The sequence below is a fragment of the Notamacropus eugenii genome, chromosome 5 (genome assembly GCF_028372415.1).
Source record: "Notamacropus eugenii isolate mMacEug1 chromosome 5, mMacEug1.pri_v2, whole genome shotgun sequence".
NCBI lineage: Eukaryota > Metazoa > Chordata > Mammalia > Diprotodontia > Macropodidae > Notamacropus > Notamacropus eugenii.
The window spans coordinates 327,608,186-327,620,570 of record NC_092876.1 but is presented as its reverse complement, the minus strand read 5'-3'; the positions used below and the strand labels follow the sequence as shown (position 1 = coordinate 327,620,570).

The window sequence follows — 12,385 nt, the reverse complement described above, 5'->3', positions numbered from 1 at the left end:
ATATTCAGTAAAGTTAAGAGACTTAGTCAAGGTTACATCGCTATTAAATAGCTGCGAATGGACTTGATCCCATGTTTAAATCCTCCAGTGTTCTTTGCACTAGATTAGGGCTCACATGGAAGGAAGGATAAAACCTTAAGAAAAGCCCTAATCATAGCATTCTGTATGAGCTGAACAAGGGTTTAAAAAATGATCAAGATAATAACTAAATTAGTTGAAAGATTAGAGGCAAGCAACAACCAACATTAGAAACATGAGTTTTAATTTATGAATGTTACAATGCTAAGAAAAATAATTAAGAAAAAAGGGTATCCGGATTTAAAAAAACAAAGACAACAGTATATACAGCAGAGAACAACAAAAATGTTAAAAAGCAGACGAGACAGGGAACCAGTAACTAGAAAAGGTTCTGACATTTTTAAAAGTTTGCTAACACGTTCCACATGATTGCATCTGTATAACCTATAATCTGATTGTTTACACTCTCAGGGAGGGGAAGAGGAGGGAGGAAGAGATAAAATTTAGAACTCAAATTTTTTTTTAAATGTTAAAAATTGTTTTAAAATGTGATTGGAGGAAAAAATAAAATATTATATATAAAAATTTGCTAATACCTAAAAATCAATACCCTAGCACACCTAAACTTTTAGTTATAATACTACATTAGGTGCTGTGAGTCATTTTAAAAAGAGAAATTAAAATTATACTTTTGATTCAAAATAAAAGGACATATATGACTTCAAAATGAGCTTTTGAGAAGAATTTTTAAAATACTAATTAACCTCTGTGGAGATGAAGAAGAACCATCTAAAATTCACTAACAACCACGGTCAACACAAATATGTCTACTGTACCTTGATAGTTCTATCCAAAGAGGCACTGGCAAACTGATTATTGTCCTTAGGGTTGATAACAATCTGCATAACATAGTGAGTATGTCCTTCAAACACTTGTGAGCAAGACCATTTTTTATCCCAATCCCATAGTTTTATGAGCATGTCATCTAGGTTAAAAAAAGAAAGGAAAATTTTCAAGTTAATAACCTGTTTATATTATAGTCACTGTCCTTACAAAAGACTTTAAAAAGCTTACTACTCCATCATTCTAAAATGGGAGGAAAAAATGCAAACTATACTTTCAAAAGAACAAAAATAAAATCAGTGACTGAACACTAACTTTTTAAAGCATATATGTAAATTTTATGCAATAATATAAGCAAGTATAAGCATTTTCTGAAAAAATTCAAAGAAATAATAACTAAGAAATAAATATGACTGGAGGCGATAGCTCAGTATAATTGATTAGAGGATATCACTAGCTCTGCAGGAATCTGAAATGGCTATTATGATGAAAAAGACATTGCTATCAAAGTATAAAAGAACTAATCATTAATGCTCACATCTTGATTTTAATTTTTAAATGGTTTAAATGTTCAAAACCAATCTAATGACATTCATTTTACAGAAGGTCTCTAAAAAACTCACTGTTTTGTGCATTATGTTAATAAGCAAAGCTAGTCGAACCATAAAAGTAAAATTGACTGGGAAGTGGAAATCTGCCAAGACTTCACTCATCAGCATATAAATGAGCTTTCTGTTTGGCAGATGTTTGAGCACCTAGACCTTCGAGTCTTCCTATTTCAGTTATCACTTTTCAAATTCTAAAGCACAGTTGATATTTCATTAAAAACACAAAAGTAGTTAGCTAATTTAAACATCCCATATGCTAGTGGATGTTAGAAATTTCAACTGAAACAGCAGTAAAAGAACAGGATTTCTTAGTGAATGGAAACTGAATAACCTAGAGAGTTTGGGATGATAAAGAAGTATATTATATAATGTCTTACCACTGCTAGTTAGAATGAAAGGCTGAGTTGGATGGACAGCAATACAACGAATGTAGTCTGAGTGTGCTTCAAACATATGAACTCTCTCCAAAGTGTTATAATTGAAGACTCTGATTTGCATGTCATCCTAGAGAGAAGAGCAACAAAAATTTCCAAATAAGAACCAATATCACATTTATAAAGTAAATTGAACAAAAGTCTCATTATAGGCACAAGTAATAAAGCTGAGCCTTCAAAAAATTTCACTGATTAATAAACAAGATGGAAAAAGAAAATTCTGGAAATTATTTACATATTTGTTAAGTAATTCAGAAAATGATAAAAGGAAAGGAAAGTACTCTCAAAGATTTGGACTACTTACTGCTCCTGTGACTACCCAATTCTTCCTTGCAACAAACTTTGCAGCTCGAACAGGAAGATCACATACTTCAAATGTCTTCACCAGAGTCTTAAAATTTTAAAAGAAAGAAATATGCTGATGTTACGATAAAATGAAGTTTAGAAACTTTTAGAAACTAGTTTAGAAACAATGAACTCTGTCAACTGCAGATGACAAGAGACCAAAAATGATATATATGAAAAAGCACTCTAATTCTATCATTTATCTTTTTTTCCCCATATCTTGTCAAGTGTATTTATTATATCTGATATGATTTAGATCAGTGGTGTTAAATTCAAATAGAAATGACCCTTGCAGGCAGTATACTGACTTAGAAATCCATAAATTAACATTATCTATGTTATCTACGTAATGCAATTTATTCTGTTAAACATTTCCCAATTATATTTTAATATGCTGCCTTTTTTCCTCCTTCTTCCTTTCTAGCTACCTTCCTTCCAATTTGATCCCTCTATTTAGACCTAATGGAATCTTACTGTTATTTGAAGAGTCACAGAAATTAATTGCAATATCATATTAAAAGGAAAAAAGTTAATTTTCTTTATTCTTCAACACCTGCTACTAATACATAATATAATTACAGTGATGGAATTTTGCCCTTTAATTTTAACAATAAGCTGAAGAAAGCATTAAATATGACACCATTTTCTATCTTGCAATATTTAATAATTAAAACCACCAAATCAAAAAATAGAGTAAATACTCCAATCTATAATGTGCTAGATGACATTTAGATAAAATTAATGCTCTTTTAACTGACAAAAATGAGTTAGTGTTTTATGGAGCAAACAGTATTTTCAAATTTGCTAACAAAGACAACTTGCTTAAAACTATAAAATTTGTTTTCATAGTTGTACCTCTCGCCTCCTTTTAAAATATGTCTAGGAAAACAGGGACAGAAATGCTAATTAATGGTTTAATCATATCTAACAGGTCTTCAAGGATATTTGTGTAAAGCCTTTAAAGTCAAATTAATTAATTTTGACCAGAAAAAAACAAGACTAGGTCGCCATTCCTTATTCCCATCACTCTTTCTGCAAGATTCCTATAGAAGAAATGTGTTGAGAATAGTAATGATCTGGTATCTGAAGGAGTTCCCTAACATAAAAAAAAATCTTTCAACTATTTTAATATTAGCATGACCTGTCTTAGTATAATTTCTCTGTTGTCATTTGCCAGAGCATTAAAGCAGGGCAGCTAAGTGGCACAGTGAATAGAGCATTGGACCTGGAGTCAGGAAGACCCTGAGTTAAAATGTAGCCTCATATACTTATTAGCTGTGTGATCCTGGCCAAGTCACTTAACCCTATCTGTCTCAGTTTCCTCATCTATACAATGGGCTGGAGAAGGAAATGGCAAACAACTCTAGTATCTTTGCCAAGAAAACCCCAAATGGGGTCATGAAGAGTCAGACACAACTGAACAATGAATTAAAACAATATCATCTAGTTTCTACTTTGTAGAAACAGGTGGACAGAAAGGAAACAGCTGGAAAATAAGCAACTCCATCCCTAAGAATTCTTCCTCTTCAAAGTTTCTGGGTCAATATTTTCACAAATAGATTATTCCCGAATAATCTTTATTTTATCAGTGCAATACATAGAATATGAAGATATGCACAAAATAATTAAGTACCTAAATTAAGATATTCATAGATAACTTTCTAACGTTTTACAGATAACTATTCTCTGACACAGTTCTAAAATAAAAACATTTTTTTTCAGGTATACTCTATTATCCACTGTAATAGAGGAATACATCAATAGATAATTTATTTTTAACAAAATACATTTCCTTTGAATCTTTCTTCAAGCAACAGGTTAGGAATAACTGGAATTAATGAGTTTGCTATAAGACAGTTGTCAAATCTGCTTATAAAACTCCCAAAATCAGGTCAAAATGTAATTGGGAAACGTTTAACAAAACAAAAAATGCAATACAATACTAAAATGTTAAGTTGTGGTTTTCTATGTCAGTAAGAGCTCCACAGGGGTCCAGTTCAATTTGAGTTTGACACCACTGCTCTATAATAGCAGTTCTATAACAGCAAACCTATTTTTCATTTCTGCCCAGGAGACTCACACTAACAATGGTTTATGTGAATATGATGAACTCTGTTTAATGAAAGATCCCATACAAGTGTTAAGTTCTCAAGTTTCTGAGCTATGACAATTCACAAAGCAACTCATTTCCCTTTACAACTTGCCACCATCTTGGAGCACTCTTTACCAAAAAACCAGTTATAAAACTCAAAAAAATTTTCAATAACATACCAAATTCTATTAAGACATTGTACTGCATTAAATATAATTAAAGCACAATATAGGAGTAATGGCCCTCTCAGATGTCACTGCATTAGAAAAAGTAAAATTCTTTTAAGTAGCCCTATCTACCCCTGCAAAAAAAAAAAAAAAGCTTACCTTTCCTAAGCCAAAATAGTAAGAACCATGATGGAATTCTCCTTTGTATTGTTTTATTAAGCTTCCACATTAACAAAGATTAGATTCATTGTGTCAATCTGGGTGTCTTTTCAAAATCATTAAAACTGGATTCTACATGTAGCTAGCAAGCTAGAAATTTAGGACACAATTTTGCAAAGAATAGAAATAGGAATTATAAATGTGTGTTTTCCTCAATCCTACTTTGAAGTCCTTTCCCTATAAACACTAAAAATCAAAGTGTTCTCTCTCAAATCTTCTTTTAGCAGAGAGATGTGAACACAATTTCTGAGAAGACACACAAAAAGAATTTTTGCACTGAAGGGAACAGGAGACTGGCTATACTGAATGGCAGATACAATATAGCAAATATATCCAGATTTGCTGTCTCTAAGATTATTTTCTAAAAGATCATCATATAAGGGTATGGAGAGACAAGAAAATCCTCAACAGCCTTTACAATCATGACATTTTCATTAAGTGAAACAGCAGAGCAGAAGAAAAATCAAAATAGCAACTTTGTGAGGCATCGAATACAATACAAGGAAAATGGTAAAAAAAAAAAAAAAAATTCTACTGGTAAGAATGATGTGGTAGGAAGTTAATCAAGAGTAGAAATTAGTCAATCAAGCAATACAGACCCAGGGCCTAAAAGATTATCTGAATGATACAGAAGGGAAATCCCTGCCCTCAAGGAGATTACAATACAGAGAAGTAGACAAAACAAAGAAATGATGAGAGTAGACAATATAAGACACAATTCCCAAATTGTGGAGCAAATACATGAGTTCAACAAAAATCAAATAGATGTTTATATTTGATCCCAGAGGTAATAGGAAGCCAATGGAATCAAATGAATATAAGGGTGACATGGTCAGACCAGTGCTTTAGAAAATCATTTTGGCAGCCAGAGATTAACATAACAGAGGCTCAAAATCCAGGGCTCTGTTCATTGCACCAACTAGATTGGAAGTGAGGATATTGATTAGGAGACTACTTGTCTCCAAACAGAAGAGAGGCAATAAGAACTTGAAGTAGGTTAACAGCCTTGAAAGTGGAGAGGAGGGGATAAATTCAAGAGATGCTCTGATGGGTAGAACTGACAAGATTCGGCAAATGATTGGAGACGAGGGGTAAAAGAGAGTCAAGAATGATACCACAGTTCCTTCCATGGCTCTAATTCTTATTTACAACATGAATAATGTGAAAACATGTTTAATATGAATGTATATAGAGAGCCCATATCACACTGCATGCCGTCTTGGACAGAGGGAGAAAATTTAAAACTCAAAAACTTATGGAAGTGAATGTTGAAAACAAAAGATAATAAATATTTTTAAATAATTAAAAAAAAAATAACATCAAAGTTGCAAACTTAGGTGGACCTGAAAGATGGTAGTGTCCAACATAGAAATAGCAAAGTTTAGAAGTAAGGTGACTATGGTGAAGAATTCAGTTTTGGACATGTTGAATTTTTGAAGCTTTAGGGAAATATAGTTTGCAATATCCAGACAGTTGGAAATATGCCCCTGACACGCTAAAAAGACTAAGGTTAGATATAGCAATGTGGTAGTCACCTACATTCCAGGTATATAATCTACTATATTAATAATAACATATATGTGATCAAGAATTGACTCTCCTTGCTCCACATCCTATATATTCTCTTACAAGATACAAATATATTGCATAACAATATCTAAGTCAGTAAAACTAATTTTTAAGATTATCAGAAATTTTTTGTAAACACATATATATTTAACAAATTTGATGAATTCATGGTGAGAATCTATTAATATATCTTTTACTTTTACACTGAGCATACACTAATACACTTTATTTCTACTTAAGTGCTCTTAAAAAAAAATATCCCTACCTGTGTTTCATGATTCCAAACACAGACACTGCCATTGTAAAGACTAGCCAACATCCATGGCTCTGTAGGATGCAAATCAACACTCTTGACACGATCAGATCGAGCAGTTAACTTTCTCTTGATATCAAGTCTAAGAGGCTATGGAGAAATTAAAAACATTAAATTATTAAAATACAATCAGTTTTTCAAGAAGTTTCCCATCTTATATAAAAACTCTATTATATTCTAGTTAGTATAAGACAAATTTTTTTCTTCACCACACCAAAATTCAGAAAAATTTTCAGGTTTAGTATTCCTATTTCCTCTCCTACCACAGAAAACACAAATATATAGAAATGTTCACATGGCCAAATCTTAAGCCTAATTATCTAGCCATCATAATTCTCTCTTGTAATTTTGTGCTTCTATAATTTGCCCTGACCAAAAAAAAAAGTCACTGTCATTTTAAAGAGTACAAATAATATTAAATTGTAACTATATATAATAAATTATATAAATAAAAATTCAAAATATACATATTATATATGTGTGTATGTAATTACGAAAGCCTTACATAAGTTCAAGTAATAGAATTGTTTTGGCAAAAATAACTAAATGTTAAACAATTTAAAGGAAAATTGACTTGTAAGAGACAAGTGTAATACACAATCACCAAAGGATTCTGGAGTTCACATGAAAACGTTTATGATACTTTACGGGCTCTGGCACTTTGATTCTTTTGAGTTTAGAACTAATAATACATGTCCAGCTTCAAACATGGTCTAAAAATTTATCTGGAGAGTAGTTCATATTCCATAACTATCAAATCCTTAGCTTTCCTACTACCTAACAATGATGACATATAAGACTTATGGGTCATTTTGGTTCAGGACCTGAAAAAAAATGTCTATAAACATAAGGAAATCCACTTGTACAGAAATTTTATTATATCTTTAACATTTCTTGAAGTCCTCATAGAAAAACTTTTTTACATATTTCTTAATTTGTCAAATTTTTTACATATTTCTCAATTTGCCAATTTACTTATTAAGTTCTTACTACACAATGTGCTAAGCACTGGAGGAGCTAATAAGAGTAATATCTAGTGCCTGTCTTTAGGAAACTTGAAATTTACTATCATAATATAACACAGAAATAACCTTAATATAAAATAATGAGTCATCTCAATAAAAGACGTAAACAAAGTCCCATAAGAAGTTTAAAAAGGAAAGACTCGTTAAAGACTGCAAAGATCAAGAGAGGCCTCATGACAGAACAGTTATTTTAGCTGATCTTTCAAGAATGAAAGAAACAACTAGCAAAAAATAACACTTCAGGAATACAGAATAACATGAGTAAAGTCATGGGGACAGGAAAATGCAAGACATGTAACCGAAGAGGTAAACAGCCCAATTCAGCTGGATAAGAAATAACATAGCAGAGGATGTAGTACAACATGAGTTGTCTTATTTTAATTTTCCAAACATCTGTTGGCATGATCTCTCTGTCAAAAGCAGAGCAGCTAAATCTTGGTTTGCTTTAATAAATACACTCCTCACAAGGGAAAAACAAGGGTGACTGCTATTCTGAATCTGATCCTAAATAAAAAAGGAAAAACTAGATACTGAAACAGGTGGAATGGAAATCTTGGAAAAGGGAAGTGATCACTCTGAGAATGAGACAAAACATAGCATAGTGGACTGAGTGCTGGACTTTAAAGAGTAAGATACGGGTTCAAATTCTACCTCTGATCCTTACTAGCTGCGTGATCCTGTACAAATCATTTAAAAAGGTCATAGCCTCAGTTTCTTCATCCATAAGATAGGGTTAATAATAAGTGTAGTATTTACCTTATGAGGTTATTATGAGGATCAAATGAAATTATGTAAAGCAATTTGCAAACTTTGTAAATGCTTTATAATTTTTTATTAGTATTAGTTACTGCTATAACATTTCTGTTAATTTCATTTAGCCCAACATTCTAACCTGGTTAAAGAGCCCTCTGGATCCCAACTCTGTCATCCAAAGTGGATTAGAGATACGGTCTACCTTCCTGTATCTACAAATACAAGAAGCATGCCATCTTTCCCCTTATCCAAGTCATTAATAAAATATTAAACAGCACAGGACCAAGTTCAAGCTCTCTATTAGAGACCTCTAAGTCGTCACTGAACCATTAATGAGTATTCTTTGGTTTTAGTCATTCAACCATTCTGAATCCACTTTGCTTTACTCTCATAAAACCAGTCCACATCTATGACAGCATGAGACACTTAGTCAAATACTTTGCTGAAACTTAGAAAAACTATTCTGTTATTCTGTAGCAAAATTAATTCTCTGAAAAAATCCAGTGACATTACTTTGGCACAACCTAGTTTTGATCAAACTATTCCAGGATAATTATCTTTTCCAGATTTTCATTAACCATACCTCTGATAATACATTATAGAACTTTACCAGAAATCAAATTCAGGTTACAAAATATAGACTATTCCCTTTTTTGAAAAGTTAGAATGACATTATTTGCTCTTTTTCAGTCCTCTACTATCCTAAAAATTCTGAATTAATATTCAATAATCACAATCACCACTATAGCTACCCTGGGATGTAACTTGGAGGAGAGCAAACAGTATGATGAAAAGCTTCGGTCATGCTATTTGAGAAGTGGTTGAAATAACTGATATTTAGCCCAAACAAGAATTAGTGGCGGATAAGATTACTTGGGAGAGGGGGCCAAATGGAAGATGGATTAGCCTTGTTCTTTTTGGCCCAAAATGACAGAATAAAAAGTTCTGATAAGAAGTTACGGAGAGGTAGATATCTGCTTGACATACAGAAAAAAAAAACCTACCAAAAGAGCTATCCCCAAGTAGAATAGGATCGTTTAGGAGACAATGAGTTACTCCTCTCTAGAGAACTTCAAGCAACCTAACATTCCCTTCCTTTCACTTCAAAACATCCACTGCCATACGTTCCTCACTATCTTGGGCTTTCCCTGTTTTCTTCACATACTTTTTCTACCTTCTAGTACTTCTCTGTGCTTTCTTGATTCCATCCACTCCAGCCTCCCTCTGCAATTCCCCCAAGTGGCTCCTTTCCCTCTACCTACAAACATGTTAATTCTCCCCTATTTTAAAAAATGATCTCTTTATGCTGCTGCTCCATTGAGCTACATCCTGGCTTGCTTTTTTTTTAAAGTCTTTTCACTGCCAAATTCCTGAAAAGAACTGTTATCTCTGCCTCTACTTCCTCATCACTCACGAACTCTATACTCCCTCCCTTGTCATTTAACCCAAATTACTCTTCTGAATGTCACCAAACACCTGTGAACTGCCAATGGCCTCTCCTTAGTTTTCAACCTCCTTGATTTCTGCGGCATCTGATGCTACTGACTATACAATTACCCTGGAACTTTGTCCACTTGGGCATTAGTAACACTTGGCTTTCAGTAAGCATCTATTTTTTTCTAGATAACAAAGGAAGATACAAAGATCAGTTAAGACAAAGCCCATGCCCTCATAAAGCTTATAGTCTAATAGGTAAATAAAACACAATTAATGCATTACATAGATGTCTATACAAAATAACATGTCACATGACATCCTGAGGGAAGCTTCATAAAAAAGTGGTATTTAAACATCTCCATAACCAAAAAGGAACAGTCTCTCTGCACTGGTTAGACCACATTTGTATTATTATATTTAGATGCTACATTTTAAGAGGGAAATTGACAAGCTAAAAGGGAGGTAGAAGGACTCATAACCATGCCATAAATGGGATTATTGAAAAAACTGTTCAAGAGAGGAGATTTAGCACAAATTAGCTTCAAATATTTAAAAAACCATCGTGTGAGTGATTTTAGAGAGCAAAACAAAGACCAGTGGGTAAAATTATATAGAATGAGCCCAACCTTACAAAGAAGTTCCTAAAAATCAGATTTCTCTAAAACTGGAGTAGACTGTCTCCTGGAGTACTAAATGCTGTGTACCTAAAGATGCTTAGACATAGGTTGAATGCTGACTTGCCACAGTAGGAGGAGATTCAGGGACAGGACTAGATGACTTGTTACATCCCTTCAAACTCTATGATTCTACCTCTGTTGTTGCTATTCACTGTGTAACTTTGGACAAATCATTTAACCTTTTCTGACCTCCATCCCCTCCTCTTGAAAGATTAATTTTTTCCTAAAATTCTTTCATAACGAAATTATTCTGAGTCCATCAATCTTTGTGATGGGAAAAGGAAAGAAAAAAATAATTCAACCTGGCAGAAAGACTTCTTTACATTTCCTAAGAGGCAAGAAATGTGCACTTTTGAGGAAACCCTGAATATAATAACACACTACCAAATACTTGTAAAGATATTTATGAGAATGAGAATACTCAAGTGACATTAAAAAGACAACTTTTGTTTTTAGAAATATAAGGAATGGATAATAGGCATTTTTATATAGCAAACTTTTTAAAAAATATAGTTGTAAAACACTTTAGTAATGTACACTTCAACTTTTCTAGATTTATAAAATTCTAGTTAAAAGGGTTTGGAGACAATTTTATTAGACTTAATTTGTCCTTTATATACATAAAAACGTTTGACATTCTTTACTTCACTTTATACCTTTTAAGTGCTGTATAATAAGATCAAGTACCTCCAGCTTTGTATCATGACCGTAGAGTTGGAAAATAACGTGAAAAGCATCTAAATGAACGCTTTTAATGTACAACTTTGATGCTAACAATGACTGTCACTTTCATCTCCTGAGAAATGACCCGCCCCGAAAACCAGCCATTACGATCCAGTCTCTAAGTCAGCACAGTCCTGGTTTCTCTGGGTGTCATCTCTAGGAAGAGCAGCAGCAGACTGACAGTGATACCGGGCTTTAAGGGTCTGCAAACCACTGTGCCCAAGTGGCTTCATTTGGTCCTAGGAACAACACCGCGAGGCAGGGGCTACAGGTGTTATCGTTCCACTTCACGTATAAGGACACTGCGTCTCGGAGAGGTCAAAGAGTTCACCCACGAGGGAAAGAAGCCGACACCCCGTTTCTCCCACTTGCAGCCCGCCCCGCCTCCCGCTCGCGGTCCGTCCCCCGCCCCATCCCTCCTTCGGAAATCGGTGGTCCCACAACACCTGGGCCCGTAACTCCTGCACACAGCCGGGTGGGGACCGGGCGGCAGAAGCCCAGGGCTCCCGGGGCCCCTCTTCCCCTCCCCCTCTCCCGTCGTAGGAGGCCCTGAGGAGATCTCCGGAGCTGCCCTGGCCACGGCAACCCCTGCAGGGCCAGCGCCGATCCGCCTCGCGCTTTCGTTTATTTTGAAGCCTGCAAGGCCAAAGTCTCACCATGGCTCCGTCAGCGACGCCGAACTCCCTCGCTCGATGCCGGGTCCCGGGGCCCGCTAGCTCGGGGTTGACGCTGGCGCTGGCAGAACACTGACCAACTGACTGACGTGGAGCTTCCGGGAGGCCGGCTCTCGCGAGATCTGGCGTCTCAGCACGGGAACGCCGGGACTAACCTCGCGAGAGTTTTCGCGGCGCCGGGGCTCGGGGTTCACATTCCTCCTCACCCAGCACACCTCACTTCCGTCCGTTGCCTTGGCAACCCACCCGGAGCCCGGGGGTCTCCCTGAGCCGGATTGCATGCTTATTGGGCCAGGATCCAGAGGTTCCGCGGCAGTGCAGGGAACGTGGGGTCCGGGAGGAGAGACATCCCCGCGGAGCCCCAGGCTGAGGGGAGCCCGCCCCTCCTGAGCAGAGGAGCGAGGGAAGACCGGGAAGAAAACCTTCCTGGTGCCCCGCCAGGCGCCCTTCCTGTTCCTGTCCCTAAGAAAGAAGGCAGCCCGGCCCAG

General features: G+C 35.4%; 1 protein-coding gene across 1 annotated transcript in view; it reads right to left on the bottom strand.

The window, feature by feature from the left end:
• Positions 1-12,015, bottom strand: part of COPB2 (COPI coat complex subunit beta 2) — a 40,399-nt gene extending 28,384 nt beyond the window's left edge. The window contains exons 1-5 of the mRNA XM_072613520.1: positions 11,880-12,015; positions 6,561-6,698; positions 2,208-2,294; positions 1,847-1,973; positions 855-1,003 (exon numbers count right to left, since the gene is read on the bottom strand). Of these exons, the coding sequence (XP_072469621.1) occupies positions 855-1,003; positions 1,847-1,973; positions 2,208-2,294; positions 6,561-6,698; positions 11,880-11,882 (504 nt within the window). The 5' untranslated portion in view covers positions 11,883-12,015. The remainder of the gene's footprint in view (positions 1-854; positions 1,004-1,846; positions 1,974-2,207; positions 2,295-6,560; positions 6,699-11,879) is intronic.
• Between the last annotated feature and the right edge of the window lie 370 nt (positions 12,016-12,385).